Source organism: Dendrobium catenatum, unplaced genomic scaffold (genome assembly GCF_001605985.2).
Source record: "Dendrobium catenatum unplaced genomic scaffold, ASM160598v2 fragScaff_scaffold_118, whole genome shotgun sequence".
NCBI classification, from domain to species: domain Eukaryota; kingdom Viridiplantae; phylum Streptophyta; class Magnoliopsida; order Asparagales; family Orchidaceae; genus Dendrobium; species Dendrobium catenatum.
In genome coordinates, this window is record NW_021318580.1 from 333,700 (window position 1) to 353,004 (window position 19,305).

Genomic DNA, 19,305 nt, shown 5'->3' on the forward strand with positions numbered 1-19,305 from the left:
TCCTGGCCGATTAGTTCAAATCAGATGCAAATCGTCCTGAGCATCGCCCTGTTTATGACCTGGCCGATATTTATCGTCCTGAAGCAACTCAAGGATTTTGAATTTATCGTCCTGGCCGATCCTGCGATCGTCCAGGACGATATGATCGTATCAATCATCCTTAATTACTCCCTTGATTTCTTGATCAATTAAGGCATAATTTGGTAATTTCGTCCAGGCCGATATGGGGATCGGCCTGGCCGATAATTTAAAAATACAGTATACCTTAACTGTCTAAGGCGGCTATTTCTTTCTGTTTTGAGCTTATCGTCCTGGCCGATACACGTATTTTTCAGGCCTATAGGTTAATGTTGGCTGCCTTAATTAAGAATTATTAATTAGACTTTCTATTTTAAGCTGATCGTCCCGGACGATATAAATATCGGCCGGGCCGATGTGGGCAAAAATAGAAATTCCAAGCCTCTCAAGTGTGTGTGTGTGAAGGGTTACTTAGCATCTGTCTTTTTGGCCATTACAAGTAGATTCAAAAGGTAAAAAATAAAATTACATACTGACTCAACCCTAAACCTACTCAATCTTGAACTTGGCTTCTTCATGATCGTCTGGTCTTCAATTCCTGAAAAGTTAGAAGCAACAAGTAGTCCAAGAGAAGTAGTGTTTATCAATCATCAAAACATAAACCATGAAAAAATAGATTTGCAACAGAAAGCAGGTTCAGCAGCGAATGCTAAATAATGTGAAGATACTGTTATAGATAAAGGCATTAGTTCTAAGGAAGATCCAGATTTGAACTCCTGGTTGTTAGTCAATAATAAAAGATATAAAAATATCTAGAATGAGATATATTCCTAAGGAAGGAGGTTCTCTAAAATCTGGTAATGGGGGTATAAATAATAATGTGATGAATAAGGGAAGTGATGTGATAAACCTGGAAGACAAAGATACAGCCCTGGGCACTCAAGGAGATGGTAATTTGAAGAAAGGCAAACCAAAAATGCTAGAGGATGCTAGTGTTTATGCTGGAGTTCGATGTTCAATTGAGAATGTTGTGAACTCTTTTGAAGCTGCTGTGGATGTCAGTAATACAGCCAAAGGTATGACTGAACTCAAGGATCCCAAAGGAAATCTTGAGATTGATTCAACCCAGGATGTCTTATTTACGTCTGCCAATAAATTTGAATTGCTTAACTCCTTATGTGAGGAAGGCAATAGAGTGGAAATTCAAGATGATTCCAAAGAAGAGGATACGGAAGAAGGAGAACTGGTGGAGATCCTGGAAGATTTTCTAACTAGTAGTAAAGGTGAAGCATCAATTGATAGCTTTGGGAAGGGTATTGAAAGTCAAGATGGGGAGAAGACTAATATGAGCAATGATAAGGCTTCTATTCATAAAACTAAGTTGGCAAAGGAGTTGAGATACCTTGGCCCGTTGAATGTGGATATTAGGCAAGTTAAAAAAAATATGAACAAGAGAAGGGGTGGGGACATTTCCCCATTCTTATCAAAATGAGTTCTATTAGTTTTTTGGAATTGTAGGGGAGCTAATAAGAAGGAGGCCTCCTTTTATTTAAAGGAATTTATTAAAGAATGGGATGTATTTTTTGTGGGGATTGTTGAAACTAAGATTTCTTCACTTTCTAAGGAAGAGTTTGGCAAGTTTTTGGGTGAAACTTGGGAGTATTTTCTGTTGCAATCTAGAGGACAATCTGGAGGAATTCTAGTGATCTGGAATTCTTATTTTGCTTCATTTTCCTTTCTTAAAGCATCGGACCAATGTGTGGTTGGTGAGCTAAAGGTATTCAATAAAGGTATATGGATGGTTGCAACTAATTATGGTAGTAGGGAGTTGCATGGTAGAAGAGCATTATGGGATTTTTTGGATGGGTATGTGAAGGCTGAGGTTCCTTCCATGGTTGGAGGTGACTTCAACTGTATACTATCTCAAGATGAAAAGAAAAGTGGGAAGAAATTTTATTTCTCACTTGGACCATTGGAGATGAAGGCATTTATGAATAGAAATGATCTTCATGATGTGGGTATTCTTGGTTCAAATTATACATGGTTTAATAATAAGAGTGGTAGTGCCCGAATCTTGGAGAGGTTGGATAGGTGTATGCTGAACTCGAAAGCCTTGGAGCTAATTAGTTAAGTGGCAGTGAGGAGTTTGAATAGAATTGCTTCAGACCATTGTCCCATTGTATTGAAGATGTTTAATCATCAAAACCATAGAACCAGATTTCATAAATTTGAAGATGTTTGGTTGTTTTATTCAGTTGCAGCCTCGGTAGTCAAGCATTCTTGGACTAAACCAGTGAGAGGAGATGATATGGAAGCTTTAAATAAAAAGCTTAGCCTTATTTTTTTGGAGCAAGGCAAAACATCAAAATCTAGAGGAATTGAAGGTAAAACTGAAGGAAGAAATTGAAAAACTTCAGCTGGAAGAAGCTCTAGACCATTAGTTTTCGGACAGCAATGCTTTGCTACTTAGATCCAAAGTCAATGAGTTCAACTGCACTCTAGCATGGTTAAATACTTGGTGGAGACAAAGGGCTAAAGTAAAATGGATGAATGAAGGGGATTTGAATTCTACTTTCTTTCATGCCTTTGTTAATGGCAGAAGGAATGGTAATTCGATCAAGCAATTGAGAAATGATGGAGGAGAACTGATTGAGGATCTTGAAAATATTAGGTGCAATTTTTATATGTTTTTTTGCAACAAATGGAAGCTCAGAGACTGTCAATTGGAAAATTGGCCACCAAATGAGAACATCCTCAAATGTGAAAGCTATGAAATCCTTGATGCTATTTTTTCGATTGTTGAAGTTGAAGAGGAGATTAGAGAACTTGGCAACAACATTTCACCAGGGGTGGATGGAATAACCTATTCCTTTTTCAAAGCATACTGGAAGATCATTGGATTGGATGTGTGGAAAGCTATTCAACATTGCCTTAGTTTGGGTAAAATGTCTTCCAAATGGAAAGAAACATTGGTGGTGCTTATCCCCAAAGTAAGTAATCCTCTATCTCCTTCAAATATTTGGCCAATTAGCTTATGCATGTAAATTTACAAAATTATGGCAGAAGTATTTTTAAATAGAATGAAGTAGGTGATACACTAAGTAGTATCTGAGGAACAAGTGGCATTCATAAAAGGGAGGGCTTTATCAGAGCATGTGCTTCTTGCACAGGAACTTTTCCATAAGTTCATGTTCTCTAAATCTAAAAAAGGAATTGTGGCAATCAAACTGGATATGGAACAGGCATACGACAGCATGGCCTGGAATACCCTAAGACAAGTTTTGAGATATTTTGGTTTTCTGGATAAGTTTTCCAACCTTATTATGGAGTGTGTTACTGACCCAGTCTTCTTGGTGCAAATTAACAGTGCGGTTTGGAAGGAATTAAAGAGAGGAGTGGCTTTAGACAGGGTTGTCCTTTATCGCCTTACTTGTTCATTATTTGCTCCCAACTTTTTACTAATGCCTTCTTATCTAAGGGAAGGAATTTGGGTTTGAAAATAGCCCCTTTGGCTCCAAGGATTTCTCATTTGTTATTTGCAGATGACATTTTGATATTCTCTAATGCTAAAATGGAGAATTTAAGGAAGATCAAAAAAATCACTATGGATTATTGTAGATGGACGGGAGAGCAAGTAAATATATCAAAATCCTCAATCATCTATAACAAGAATATGGATAGAATAAGGAAGAGGGATATATCTAAACTTATGGGGTTCATGGAGGTCAAAGAGCTCAATTACTTGGGCATTAAAATTGCTTTATGGAGGCTTGTTGCTGCAGGCTTCTCAAAGCTATTGGAGAAAGCAGCCTACAAATTGGACATTTGGCGGGGAAATCTTATCTCGTCGGCTGGTAGGGTGGTTCTTGTCAAATCGGTGTTGCAAGCTATTCATGTCTTCTACACGTCCTTTTCTCTAGTTCCTTTGAGTATCTTGAAGAAACTTAATAGAATATGTAGGGATTTTCTTTGGAATAAAAGCAATGGGAATAAAGGTATACATTATGTAGCATGGAAGGATATATGCAAACCGAAGAGCCAAGGTGGACTTGGTAATCATTCGGCTGTAGATACAATTGAACCTTTAAGAGCTAAACTGGTTTGGAATTTTTTGAAGAAGCCAAATTCCATGCTTAGAAAATCCTTAACAACTAAATATGGTAAAAGTGTCTGGAATGAAGAAGGAAGGCTGGATTCTTCTCCAACATGGAAATTGAAGCTGAGTGGAGCAAAGGCTTTAAGGCAAATTGTGAGGTGGAATATCAAAGATGGGGCTTCAGTGAATATTATGAAGGACATTTGGGTCCTTGATAAAAGCCTAGATAGATGGCCTACATTCATAGCAATGAGAGATAAAAATTTTCTCAAATCTATCAAATTTTATTTCAGATGGATAATGGATTCCAGAAAAGCTGCTTGAGTTTTTTGGGGTTTAACTGGTGAACGTGATCTGCAAAACAAAAATTGGAACGGACATTCCTGAAGATGAACTAGAGCTGTTGAAAAGTTTTTATGGAAAAACTATTTCTGCTATGACAAGTTACAGCAATGTGAGTTGGGAAGAGAATGAATAAATGGTGATACAATATTGGAAATGCATCAAAAACCTAAAGCTTAGTCCTCGGGTATCATACTTCTGGTGGAGAATCATGAAGAATGTTATTCCTACAATGAATTTCTTAATGTGTAGGAGATTGTTAGAAAACAACCTTTGTCCAAGAGGCTGTGATATGAAGGAAGATGTGGAGCATGTGGCTATTAAGTGTTTTAAACTAATACAAGTAATTCAAATGGCTAATCGGTGGGGGTTTTCCTTACCTATTTTCAATAGTTTACAAGAATGCATAAAATTTTTTAGGATACAAGGGAAGGTGGTTCCCTTCATTTCAAAAATTTATTATGCTTTGATTTTTAATTCATGGAAGAGTATAAACAATCTTGTTCATGAAGGTCATGAGCTGGGAGCTGGATTTATTATTACCAAGCCAAAGAAAACCAATATTTTCAAAATATGCTTTCAAAATTCCACCAACAGGGAGCTGGATTTATTATTACCAAGGCTATTACCTATGCATCTAAAGGTAATCTTTATTTAGACCACTGGGGTGCTAACCAACATTATATGCTGACTTTTTTATCTTTGCATCCCCCTCCACCTGGATGGATTAAGGTGAACATAGATGCATCTTTACTTATTTCTAATGAAGCTGGGATTGGAGGTATTTTCAGAGATCATAGAGGAAGGATGCTTCTTTCCTTTGGATTCTCGGTTGTGCATTGGTACATTGGATACTTGAAATTATTGGCATTTCATTCATTGAAAGGAATTATCAAGGAGTGGATAATGGATGCTAAAGGCTTGATTATAGAAGGAGACAACTTTAATGTCATAAAGAATTTACAGAACTCGATTTGTCATGAAAATAGAGTGGATAACCATTCTGCGAGAGAAGACTTGGACTTTTTAAATGGATTTGAGATAATTCTGTTTCATTTTTGTTAATAGAAGTTGTAATAAGTTAGCTGATTGTTGTGCTAACTATGCTTTGAAAGGAGATTTCTTTTGGGATATTCTAGAAACTAATAAGGTTCCTCCTATTTTTTATTCTTTGTTAAAGGAGGAAAGTGATAGGATTTCTATCACTTAAACTTTGTTCTAGGCTTTCTTTCTTGTTTTAATGTAATCGGCAGTTTCATAAAAAAAAAATAATCAAAAAACTAAATTGCAATAATCTCAATAGGTATGATCTTGTATGAAAGGAATTTCATACTCTGTTAGTCATCTATATTACCTGACATTATAGTACGAATAATTCAAAATGAATGAGTTTGTTTCGTATGATCAGTATGAAAGGAAATTCATACTCTATCAGTTATTTATATGACCTGACATTATACAGTACGAATAGTTCAAAAAGAATGAGTTCCTTTGGTATGATATAGTATGAAAGGAATTTGATGCTCAAGTGGATGAGTGGCTTTACCCTTGGAGATAGGATACGAAATGAGCATAGACGTGAAAAGGTTGGAGTAGCTCCAGTAGAAGATAATATTAGATAAAATCGCCTTAGATGGTTTGGTCACATAAAACGGCGGCCTTGCGATGACCCGGTTAGGAGAGTAGAGGTATTAGATTTGACTTATGTTAAGAAAGGTAGGGGTATACCTAAAAAGACTTGGTTAGAAAATATTAGGAATGACCTTTCTTTATTAGATTTAAAAGAGAATTTGACTTTTAATAGGACACAATGGAGAAAAAGGATTCATGTAGTCGACCCCACGTAGTGGGATAAAGGCTTGATGTTGTTGTTGTTGTTGTTAGTCTTTTGTATGATGTAACATCATACAACATGAATAATTAAAAAAAAATTTAAGCCTTGATTTGATTAACTTCATTCTAGATAAAAAAAACTATCAAATTGTACAGTACAATTAAATATCACATAATATAGTCAGATTTTTAAAAAAAAATTTATAACCCTCCCCCTTTGTGTGTATACACGATTATCTAATTACAATCACTCTTGCTCAGACTCGAGAAATAATAAATGGCGATATACATACTCTATCATATGAAATCCTATTATCTTCTTTCTTGAAGTTTTCAGTAATTTGGAGTAGTAAATGATTTTCCTGAAATATTAATACACACAAAAATAAACAGAAATATATAATACATGCTAGGGGAAATAATAAAATTATCATAATAATAATATTTTTCTATCATAAAAAATCATAATCTCAATCTTTATTCATGAGTTGCAACATCTTAATGTCAAATTACTCATATGAAGGTCTAATATTTAACAAAAATATCAAATCTCTAAAGTTCATTTTAATTTTAAAAGTCAAATTTTTACCCTTTAAATTAATATATTAAATAATTCCAAATATTAAATATTTAACTAAAAATATAAAAACCATTAATTTGATTAATAAAATTAATTAACCAACCATTTAATACACAACAAGCACTCCAAAGATGAAATATTTAGGATGGACCACCTTGAGCTATGGGGCTAAGTGTCCTAAAAAGGCATGATTCATTGAGCCCACTATGACAATGGCATGAACAAATTCAATGGAATGTAAAACTTTGAACTTAATTGAGTAATAATTACTTAACTAAATTAAAATCCTTAATTTAGCAATATTAACCAGGTTTTTATAATAGACTACATTGGGTTACGTGGCTATATATCCTAAGGAGACTTGATTCCTCGTGTTCATTATGACAACGCCATGAACTAGTTAATAAAAAACTTAATTAATTTAAATCTTTAAAACCAACAATAAAGAAAAATTAATTAAAAATTATTAATCCTCTTAAACTTAACCAATTAAACCAATTAACTTATACTAATTACTACTTGTAACTCGGGCCTATGAGGCTATTAACTTAGCCCCAAAGAAGGTGAAATAAACTTCATGGCCTTGGTGTAAATAAATTTATTAATCAATTGACATTTAAAATATATCCTTAAAATCAACCTTAAGACACTAATATTTAAACTAAAATTAAATCTCCCTTAAGCCTTTCAACTAATCAAAACATAAGAAAACTTTAAGAAAGTACCCGATATAGGACATATCCAAACAATATAACCTACTTCACAAACTTTAGATGGTTTGCTAGGACAACCAATTCTAAATTTAAGCTAGGCCAGTGTGTTACTTTCCTGCTATTGTGTGTCAAATTTTTTTAGTTTTCATTAGATGCTAGTTATTAAAATTAATTGATTTATGTAATTATTTATTTAAATTTTAATGATATATATATAACTACTTGGGATATTAAATTTAATTATAATTGTTTAAAATAACCTTGTAGGTGTTGTTTGATTCTAGTATTTTTATTTTTCTATATATGTAATTTAATTCATTTAAGTTGTAATTAAGTGTTATAAAAGAGACTTTTGAGATGGGGTGATGTTCGTCCAATTTGGAATCCACAGAGGAGGGAACATCCCTAAGGGGAGAGTTCCCTTCCATTTGGAGATCCAAATTAGGATGATATTGAATATCCAAGGAGAAAAGAAAACACCCCTTCAAGGAAGAGTTTCTTTTTAATTGGATATTCAGTACCGAAAAATCTACGGAGCTCGCAAAAGGATAAAGAAGTGAAGACTGAGAAGAATCCCATTCTTAAAGTCACTTATGTCAATCTTAGGAGTAGAATCCGGGTTATTGTCAGTGGTACCTGATTACTTTTTATTTCTGTTAACCATTAGTTGTAATATTTAGTGGCACTTACTATATGGAATTTAATTTAATTTAATTAATTTGATTGATTTATTTAAATTTATTGTGCAGTTGAAATGTTATATTTTCTAGTCTTTTTATTGCATGACAGTCTTTATTTTATCCTTGATTTGATCAAAGGATCATAATGGTACAAATAAACTTTTTATACTTTAATTAAAATTAAAAATTTTAACCTAACATAGAAACTTAATGACTTTAAGAAGTAAGCCCGAGAACGACACGGGATTTCGCATGCATTGATTTTAATCTTTTTCTTCGTTATTAGGCATCTCCACACCTACGAGTTCTTGCAAGCCACAAGACCTATTAAGGTGCAATCATGTCAAGGGAATTTTGTGCAAAATATAGGATAAAATATATTTTATAAGCTTGATTTTAAAATTGATTCATACAAATTTATGTATTTATCGAGTTAACTAGCATGCATTGTATTAGAAATAAATTTAAAAGTGTCCAAATTTCTAATTTCATTTTTTTAAACATAATTACCCTATATTAAGTCAAAAGGATAATTAAGATCTACTCTAGATGTCAACCCCACTTTTCAAAAACTTAAATAACAACATCCCTACCTCTCTTTTATAAAAGAAACTTGATTTATGGATATTAAGTGCTTAGGTGATTATCTAGATCCCCAATCCAGACCAGGATAAGTCCAAGTTTTGCATTGCATTAGCAAGGTTCGGGCTACTATTGTCAAGTGCCAAATTTAGAGTTAGGATCTGATGCAAACCTCAAATCATAAGTTCCCACCTTCTAGGAATATAATCCAAACTTTCTCATAAATTCTCAACTTAAATAAAAAAATCTCTTTAATCCATGATTAAAAGCCCATCACATAGGATAAGTTGGGATATTTCTGAAGTTTTTTAGAATCTAGAAAAACTTCCTACATTTTTCTCCTTTGACCTCCACAAATAAGTGCTCTTAATTGATCCATTCCCATTTTAAATTCTTTCAATTCTTGATAACTTTCAGATAAAATTTCTTTTATTATTTTAATAGAGTTTTTGTAGTAAACTCTAATTTCCTATGATACAATTAACTAAGAGTGCTTGAGCTCGTAGGAGATTCATAAGCAAGATTAATTTTCAAAATTCATTTAATTTTCTTTGGGAAAATCAAATTCAACAATCATTAACGTCATGTTTAAATGATTGATACTAAATGATATCTTCTTTCCTCAAGAAGATATATAGTTCTATTATTATGACTTTGATTATGAAATTAATGATCCCTTATCTAGATTATTTTAGTCAAACACTTGATCAAACATTATTTTGACCCTTTGTGGTCATATGTGGTTCTTCTCTAAGTTTAACTATGATATTCAGGATGAACGTACAATTTTGTAATATAAACCCATTAGGGAATGATATTTTTGCTGAAATTAATGACTTGCTCAATTTTAAAATTGAAATTCTAGAAATTGAATACTCTCAGAGAAAATTAACCTTTCAAAATCTTTTTTTTTTTACTCAAACAATAGAGTAACATGAGAAGGAGCCTACATCTTTCTAAGGGGTCATTTTTAAAGATATTTATAAATCCATTGCAAATCATCTTAGAAAAGATTCATTTTATGAGTTATTGTAGTTACTCAAAATAAAAAGAAGGAAATAATATAAAATGTCTGGATCTTAAAATTTTTTTTTTACTCAATCTCTTTCCATTTCCAATATTGAACTCTTCATGAAATGTCCAAATCTACAAATCTATCCCTCTCACTATTACAATTCCAACATTTGAATGCTAAGAAAATAAATGTTATTGTGATTACAACTAAATAAATATGTTTTTTAAATACTTTTCAAACATTAATCAACTACCTTTTCTTAGATGTTTTATGCCTTAAAATTTTGAATATGGTTTTCAACTAGCACTTATATTTAGGGGTGTGTCAGTTTGGTTTGTTTATTTTGCTTATTAATCAAATTAATTAGTTTTAGTTTTACAATTTAGAAAATCAAAAAATCAAATTAGTTTTCAAACAAAATTGAACTAATTATAATTTACCTGATTTAATTCTGGATGAACTAAAATATATTTTATTTTAATACTATATGTAACTACTATTAACTTAAAGATTAAGAAGAATACAAAAGAACTTTAATAAAATTTATAAGTTTGCTTTGTGAGAGAAATAATACTTATAAATTCATGGATCAATGAGTTAGTCAAAGAAACTTAGTGAGAGAATGTCTCGGATTTTGAAAAGAATTCTATTGGTTTTTCAAATTGTTTGTGTCCTTATTTTTGCAGCCATTTTGAATGGCTGTTCTTGACCGTCTCTCTGGCGACTCCTGGTGGCGACGATGGAGGGAAAGCACCTAGCTTCTTCTGAAGCCTGGGAAAATATCCGAAAGGGTCTGAATGTTCCTGTGCGAGCATCCGCGAAAGTTTTTAATGGAGGTTCTAGAGCTTTATCTCTTTTCAATGGTCAGTTCAAGGAAAAACAATTAGTGATCAAGGAAGGAGGTCTGTTGAACAACAAAACTGCTCTGGTTGTTCCTAGCAAAGGTAAACATATAATCAGGGAAGAAGATTTCATAAGCCCGAATAATTTAAAATTAAAACCTAGTTTTAAAAGTGAGATTGAAAAATTGGATTTGGAATCTTCATCTTCAACTAGAATGAAGGTTTATTCAAACAAATGTTTCAAATCATTATATCTTCTAACTACTCCAATTCTGGGTAACAGTATTGTTACTGCACTTATTGAAGATAGTAAACTTAAGGAGAACAAGGTGGATGATGAATTTCTGCTATTGAATGTTAGGAAAGGCCCTGTTGTTTCTGATAAACAAATTCCTAATATTCAGAATAACATCAAGTCTGCGGATAATGGTGATAGAGGAGAAGCTCCTATGGCTTCGACTAAGAAGCCAAATATCGGAGTGGACAAATTGGAGCTTGGATCTTTTCTAGTTGAAGATGGAAAAAGTATTTTGCTTCATGTTGATAATGAAAATGAAAATGCAAAGAAATTGGAATATGCTTTTGTTATTAGAGTGTTTGGAGATAACATACTATTCTCATCACTATGTATTGAATTAAGGAGGCAATGGAATCAATTTGGGAAATTCCACATAACTGGATTGGGCCGAGGATGGGTGTTGTGTTTGTTTGAAGATTCAATAGCTATGGAGTCAATTTTGACAGGAGGACCGTTGTATGTAAAAGGACATGTAGTGGGGATGGATAAATGGTCGCCTACATTCTCTCCATCATGTCTGAATGGGTCTTCAGCTCCTTTGTAGATCAGATTGCCAAACTTGCATTTACAATGCTGGGATGAGATCAACATATGTAGGATAACATCACAAGTTGGTAAGCCCTATTTGCTTGATCGAAACATGTTCCAATGGGGTAGAAGAGAATACGCTAGCGTATGCATTCGAAATCCTTTAAATGTTAAATTCCCCTTTGGTGTTTGGGTGGAAGGATTGTCTAGTAATTTTTTCCAGAAAATCGAATATGAGGGCATCTCAAAATTGTGTTTTTGATGTGGTAAAATTGGCCATGTCTTAAGAGAGTGTAAGGATTCTAAAAAGGAGGTTACTAGTTACTCTATAATTCCTGATTTGGTCAGGAATAAAGAGGTTCAATCAAATACAATTGATGTTGAATGTACTAAGTAGCCTAATGAAGAATAAAATTATGGGCCATGGCTTCAAGTTAAATATGGTAATAAAAAATAAAAAAAATTTAGGTACAAGAAGGAATAAGCAATATGAGTCTTCATTGTCTTCAAAAAAGGTGTATGTTTCCAAACAAAATCAAAAAGTACTGGAAAAAGAACAAGTTAGTTCAGCTGAAATTCTGAAATCAGTACCATAAGAACCAAATCCTTGTGTGAATGATCGGGCAGAGATGGAACATGTCTTGGCTGTTGCTGATACTTCTAAGATAACAGTTACAGAAGCACATGTATCTGCTTCTAAACCTGAAATTCTTATGCTTAACAGGTATGATATTTTATCTGGTTTGGAGGAAAATATTCTGAAGGAGAATGTGGATGTGGATGTGGATAATGATGTTGAAGAAGGGGATGTTGTAATTGGTATGGAGAATACTGTACCAGATATTGGTTTTAAAGAAGTTATGGAGCAAATGTCGGGTTTCGAGTTACCCAGCATGAACCATTCCCTAGACAGTAAAGTGATTGAAAATTCTTCTTCTGGAAAGAAGGTCAAATTACTTAAAGAACTAAAATCCCTTGGCTTGAGTAATATTATAACTCTAATAGAAAGATGGATGCTGGTAAAAATAAAATGAGTGGGGGTCCTACCCCTTGTTTAATTAATGACTTCTTTTGCTTTTTTGAATTGTAGAGGGGCCAAGAAGAGAGAGGCCGCTCTATATCTCAATGATTTTATAAAAGATAATGATTTTTTGTTTGTGGGTCTTGTTGAAACAAAAGTAAGCTTTCTGGGAAATCTTCATATTCTTGGGTTTCTGGGGAATAAATGGAACTCATTTATAGTTCCATCTGATGGCCTTTCTGGAGGTTTTTTGGTTTTATGGAGGAAGGATTTGGATTCATTTTCAGTGGTGGAGGTTTCTTCTCATGTTATCATTGGAAATTTGCATGTTGTTAATAAAGGATGCTGGGTGGTATCTATAGTTTATGGTAGAAGGAATATGCTTGATATGAAATCTTTATGGGATTATTTGGAGAGGTTTTACTTTGATACTAAACCTTTGGTGATTGGTGGAGACTTTAACCGTGTACTATCGCAGGAGGAGAAAAGAGGAGGAAGAAAATTCGTTTTATCTTAAGCTGCTAAGGATATGAAGATGTTTATGAGTAACAACGATTTTCATGAAGTTGGGTTTATTGGATCCAAATTTACTTGGTGCAACAAGAAATCTGAAGGTGCTCGCAGTTTAAGAAGACTGGATAGATGTCTTATAAACTCTGTAGCTATGGGCTCCATTCATCTAGCTATTGCGAAACATTTGTCTCGAATTTCCTCGGATCACTGCCACATTATTTTGGTGATTTTCAAACTGGTGTTGTTTCATAAAAAGAGGAATTCGTTTTGAGGATGTTTGGGCCTCTTATCACGGGGCTTTTGCAATTGTGGAGAAAACTTGGAAGAGGTTTTCATGTAATGATCCAGCTACTTCTTTAAATTTAAAGTTTAAACCGACTTTAAGGGCTTTGTTTTACTGGAGCAAAGCAAAGTTTAAAAGCCTAAATGTGTTGAGAGACTCTTTGAAGAATGAAATTTTTGAACTTCAAATGGAAGAGGTGGATGAACTGTTTATTGAAGAAAAACTGTTATTGTTGCGATGAAAGATTAATGAGCTGAATAGTACTCTTGGTCGGCTTAATATTTGGTGGAAATAGAGAGCTAAGGCTAAGTGGATGGAAAGAAGGAGATTCAAATTCCTCTTTCTTTCATGCATTTGCAAATGCAAGTAGAAGCTCAAATTTGATAAAGCACATCAAGAGTGAAGATGGAGTATTGACAGATAAGCTAACAGTGGTGGAGAAAAATATTTAAGATATTTTTAAATCAAAGTGGATGCATAGAAATTGTGTGATGGAAGGTTGGCCGAGACCTGATTCTTTGATTGAGGAAAGTGATCACTTCAAGTTTGATGCTAAATTTACTGAGGAGGAGCTTCAAGTAGTGCTGGAGAACTTGGGGAAGAACATCTCACCTGGCTTGGATGGGATAACATTTTCTTTTATTAAAGGCTTCTGGAAAGTAATTCATCATGATGTTTGGAATGCTATTAATATATATCTCAAAATAGGGATTATGCATCATACATGGAAGGAAACTTTGATTGTATTAATACAAAAAAATGCAAAATCTAACGACTCCATCAAACTTTCGTCCGATTAGTATATGCAAAACTGCTGTTGAACAGATTGGAGATGGTAATTAATAAGATCATTTCAACTGATCAAGTGGCTTTCATAAAACATAGATCCTTATCAGATCATGTTCTTTTGGCTCAAGAACATGATCTTGGCAAAGAAGGGACTTGTGGCAATTAAAATTGATATGGAACAGGCATATGATAGTATGGGTTGGCTGGCTTTAAGGAAAGTCCTCGTCTACTTTTATTTTTCTAGCAAATTTTTGGATTTATTATTGAATTGTGTTTTGGACCCAAAATTTTGCATTTTGATCAATGGGAAAAAATCTGATTGGATTGAAGCTAAGAGTGGGTTTAGATAAGGGTGTTCTCTATCCCCATTTCATTTTATATTGTGCTCTCAAATTTTATCTGATGCTTTTAATCAAAGTGGAAGGAATATGAATATTCAAATTGCAACTAATGCACCTATAATATTTCATTTGCTTTATGCAGATGATATTCTAATTTTTTCTGAAGCCAACATGAGGAAAATCTGGAAGGTGAAAAATATTTTGAATAAATATTGTAAGTGGCCAGGTCAAAAGGTGAATCACAAAAAATCAATGATTTTATTTGGAAAATCTGTCAACTGGAGGAGGAAGAAATAAAATTGCAAAAGGAATTAAGGTTCATTACTGTTAAAGAATTGTATTACCTTGGTGTAAAGTTAACTTTAAGGAGGATGGTGGGTTCAGATTTCCAGAAGCTTATGAAAGTGGCTTTGAATAAAATAAACATTTGGGGAAAGAATTTTATTTCTTTGGAAGGCAAAATGGTATTGGTGAAATCAGCTTTCTTATCTTTACTAATCTTTTTGTCAACTCTTTCTTTGGTTTCGTTGGGAACCTTAAAGGATTTTGATAAAATATGTAGAGCTTTTTTGTGGAAAAAGAAGAATGGAAATGTGGGAATGCACTATGTCTCTTGGAAAGTGTTATGCAAACCAAAACATAAAGGTGGCAGGGGACTTTTTTTGGTAATGTCTAAAGTGGGGACTCTTCGTGCCAAATTTGCTTGAGATTTCTATATGAATATGGATTCTTTGCTCAATTGTATTTTAAGAGCTAAATATGATATTGATTTATGGAACTATCCGATAAAGAAAGAGAGTTCTTCAACTTGAAAAATATCATGCAATGGTGCTAAATATCTTAGAAAAATTGTAAGATGGAGGATTTATAATGGGAATTCTATTAATTGATTGCATGATTCTTGGATATTGGATAAAAATATCTCTAAATGGCCTATTTTATAAGGAATTTGGAAATCATTAAGTGCAATTTAAACTTCTTTATCTCAAATGGAACCTGGAATAAGGATCATCTTCAAATGTTCTTTGGAATTCAGCTGGTGGAACTAATATTACAAATTACCATCTATATTGATCAAGGGACGGATCAAATAGAACTAAAGTTTAAAGTAGCAGGTAGATCTATTGCAGCATTATCTCAAGAAGCAGTTCAGGAGGACGGTGCAGATTGCGAGCTGTGGAAATAGATGAAGAAAATAAAATTAAGACCACGTGTAGAGCTGTTTTGGTGGAGATTGTACAATGATGCTATTCCAACTAATTCCTTCTTATTATATAGAAGATTGATCAATTACTGTGGATGTCCGAGAGGTTGTTATGAGGATTAAGACAACAACCACATTACTGGAAAGTGTTGAAATTTGCTGAAAGTGATTGCTCTGTTAAACAAATGGGGATTTCAAGTACCTCGGTTTGAAAATTTTGCTGAATGCATAATTGGTTTAGAGAGAGTGTCAGGTAATAATTCTCTCATTGTAAATATTTATTGTACAACAATTTTTCTGGTTTGGAAGAGTAGAAATTTGCTGGTTCATGAAGGAAAGGAAGAATCTAATGTATATATTGCGGCAAACACGGTGACTATGGATGCTGTTTCATCGGTTATCAATATCTATTCGGACAACTGGGATGTCAACCAATGTAAGCTGTCTTCTTCTTGGCATCCTCCTCCACCCGGATGGATAAAGATCAATATTGATACTTCTCTAAGTAGTAACAATAAGTCTGGTATTGGCGGACTGTTTAGGGATGATAAAGACAGGTTCTTACTTACTTTTGGTGTCCAATACTTGCACTGGGACATTGCCCAGTTGGAACTTCTAGCGGTTTACACTTTAAAGAATGTCATACAGGATTGGATGTTGGAAGCACAAGGTGTAATTATTGAAGGGGATAACTTTAATATATCAATATTCTTCAACAAGCTTTGAAGAGATTGAAGAATAAAGAAATAATTGAAGATGATTGAGCTTTCATCCAAGAGTTTAATCAAGTTTCTTTCAATTTTACTACTAGAGGATGTAATAAATTAGCATATTGTTGTGCTAATTTTGCTTTGGGTAAAAGTTTTATTTGGAATGATCTTAGTGATGTAGAAATTCCTCCTTCATTCTTGTTTATTATGAAGGAGGAATTTGAATCTTTTAGCTTTGCTTTGAGTAGTTTGTAATAACTTTTTTATTCTAATGCAATGTTGCATTTTCCTTCAAAAAAAGATAAATAATACTTACAGTAAAACTTTATTTCACTTGTTTAATATCAATTGTTTATTTATAATTAACTGATGTTATTGATTTAATGCATACCCGGTAGTCAGTGATAATAATAATTTTATTATATTCAAAACACTTAAAAATTAGTTTGAATATTTTGAAATATAGTTTAATTTATTTTTAAAATAAGAAATAAAATAGTAAAAAAAAAATCATAAATAAGAAGATTTAAAAATAAATAAATAAATAAAAGTCGTTCCAAACAGCGCCTGCACGAATGTTCCATTTTTAGGAGTGCAGTTTGGCCAGTACGAAACGGCTGCAGTTCACATGAAAAGAGATCTTGACGGCATCGCTCTTGTCCACTCGGATCCTTCCCCGTCCACAGATCACGCCGCCCAAAGTCAATTCCACAGCCAGATCTCATTCGTTCATCGCTCTCCTTGATAGATCAAGTTTCATCGACGAAATACTTGCTTCCGTCGATTTAGTTGACCAATTCTTTTCTCTCCCTACGGCTATGGAGCAGGTTTTCTTTCTCTTCCTTAATCAATTCAGATTAAGCCTGTGCCGATACCAAGGAGCATAGAGATGGGAACTCCGTTCTTCCATGAGTTCAAGAAGCAGGCTTCTTTTTATCTCAGAGAAAAGATCAAGCACGCTCGCTTAGCTCTCACTGATGTCACTCCAGTAGAACTGTGAGTCCCCTTTTCTATATTTTAGTTTCTTTGAATATTGTATTTTGATGATTCTCACCTTGTAGGCTGACTGAGGACGCAACCAGTGGGAATCCATGGGCGCCGGATGCGAAGACGATGAGCTTTATATCAAGAGCTGCTTTTGAGATTGATGATTTCTGGAGAATCGTTCAGATTCTACACAAAAGGTTTGTAACTTTTTTCTTCTTTTTATGCGAATTCCGCGCTGGATCCATCTCCCCGTTGCGGATATTTATATTTAGAATTAGCTTTGGTATTTTTTTTAAGGTTCTTGAGGTTGATAATGCTGATTTTTATCTGGAATCACCTTTGCTCTTCTATCTGAGAGATTTTTGAAGTTTATATTTTACGGATCAGGCTTGCAAAGTTTGATAGAAAGTACTGGAGAGAACCCTACAATGCTCTCGTAATTCTTGAGCATCTTCTAACTCATGGACCAGAGAGCGTTGCAGATGAGTTCCTGTGTGATAAAGATGTCATAAATGAATTGGGCAATTTCCAGCATATCGATGAGAGAGGGTGAGAAGCATAAAACCTAAGTTTTTAAGTTCATATCCTTATCTTTTCTTAGATTTGGCAGAGTAAGAGGTCTTTTCGTAGGTTTAATTGGGGATTTGCTGTAAAGATGAAATCAGAGAGGGTATTAAAGTTGCTTGAGAAAGGACCAGTGCTGAGAGAAGAGAGGGATCGAGCTCGAAAGGTTACAAGAGGCATACAAGGCTTTGGAAGCTTCAATCAGAGATGGTCATCACATGGCACCATGGATGGAGTTAATCATTCTTCTGATTACTTTGGAAGATGGAATTCTCATTACGAAGGATATGGCCAACAGGATCATGAAGATCGTGGTTCTAATTCTGATTCTGAGGCTGGTTATCAGAAGAACAAGGTTATTCTTCCTGGTGAAAGATCCATGAATGGAGAAATTACTCCTAACAACCATGAAAGATCAGGGGGAGAAAGGACGAGTCTTGATGATGAGGACAAAAGCAAGGGGTTTCTTCCTGAAAAATCGAAGCTAAAAATTGAGTTACAGAATGAAGAGCATCCTTTTAATAGCCATGAGCATCAGAGAATGGAATCAGTGCTCCTTTTGAGACAATCATGAGAAACAACGGTTATTTGATAGGTTGGTTTATATACACAGGTAAAATTTTTAAGTAGTTATATATCTAAAATTTAAATCTTTATAATTATTTATATAAAAACTTATATCTTAATCACATCAAAATATACATATGGAAAGATGTATTTCATTTAAACAGATTAATATTAGTAATTTTTTTAATGTGATTTAGAGATTCGGATTTTATATAATTGATATATATATATATATATATATAAACCTCTGTTTTAATATCTTTAATATATATACAAATCCTCTTTTTTAATATCTGAAACTTTTTCAGTTAGGTGGCTTAAAGAAGGTTGCTCCACTTTCTCAGTGAAGGAAACTATTACCAAACCAAGGCATGAAAGCATTGGAAAATGCAGAACAAACCTAGGTTTTTGTCCTTACTTTCTGGTTTATTTTTGTTTCTGGTTTATAATCTCGATAGCAAGTGAATTATAAGGATGTTGGTGCTGATTCTATGTATATTTCTTCTGATGCAATACCAAATACCAGTTCTGTATTGTTGGTCATCTGTACTGCTTGGTTTCATGGAGTTTGTTACTGAGCATTTAAAAATTCCCGAGGGTATGCATTTAAGGAAAAAGTTTACATGTGTTCAGTGCTTGGAAAACATTGTCACTTTTTCCTTTCTTTACGGGATCTGCAAAACCTTACCACTCTTTCCTTTCTTTGCTGGATTTGAATATAGCAATAGCTATAGATGTGAATAATAAAGAGCTTGATACACAAAATTCATGTCTCAAGAATATTGTAGAGATCTTCATT

General features: G+C 33.6%; 1 protein-coding gene across 2 annotated transcripts; it reads left to right on the forward strand.

Annotated features, from left to right (window-relative positions):
* The first annotated feature begins 16,990 nt into the window (after positions 1 to 16,990).
* Positions 16,991 to 19,203, forward strand: LOC110116439 (ENTH domain-containing protein C794.11c). Of its 2 annotated transcripts, none has more exons than XM_020850005.2 (5): positions 16,991 to 17,384; positions 17,450 to 17,572; positions 17,763 to 17,924; positions 18,006 to 18,534; positions 18,815 to 19,203. In XM_020850005.2, the coding sequence occupies exons 1-4, from the start codon at positions 17,278 to 17,280 to the stop codon at positions 18,511 to 18,513; spliced, it is 900 nt and encodes a 299-aa protein (XP_020705664.1). In that variant the 5' UTR covers positions 16,991 to 17,277; the 3' UTR covers positions 18,514 to 18,534; positions 18,815 to 19,203. The 2 variants fall into 2 exon arrangements, with proteins under 2 accessions (XP_020705664.1, XP_020705663.1); XM_020850004.2 differs by having other exon boundaries at positions 16,992 to 17,384; positions 18,006 to 18,552.
* The last annotated feature ends 102 nt before the right edge of the window (positions 19,204 to 19,305 follow it).

Coding starts and splice junctions, on each gene's coding strand:
- LOC110116439 (XM_020850005.2), top strand. CDS start 17,278: ATGGGAACTCCGTTCTTCCATGAGTTCAAGAAGCAGGCTTCTTTTTAT. Junction 17,385..17,449: donor GATGTCACTCCAGTAGAACT/GTGAGTCCCCTT, acceptor CTCACCTTGTAG/GCTGACTGAGGACGCAACCA. Junction 17,925..18,005: donor CAGCATATCGATGAGAGAGG/GTGAGAAGCATA, acceptor GTCTTTTCGTAG/GTTTAATTGGGGATTTGCTG.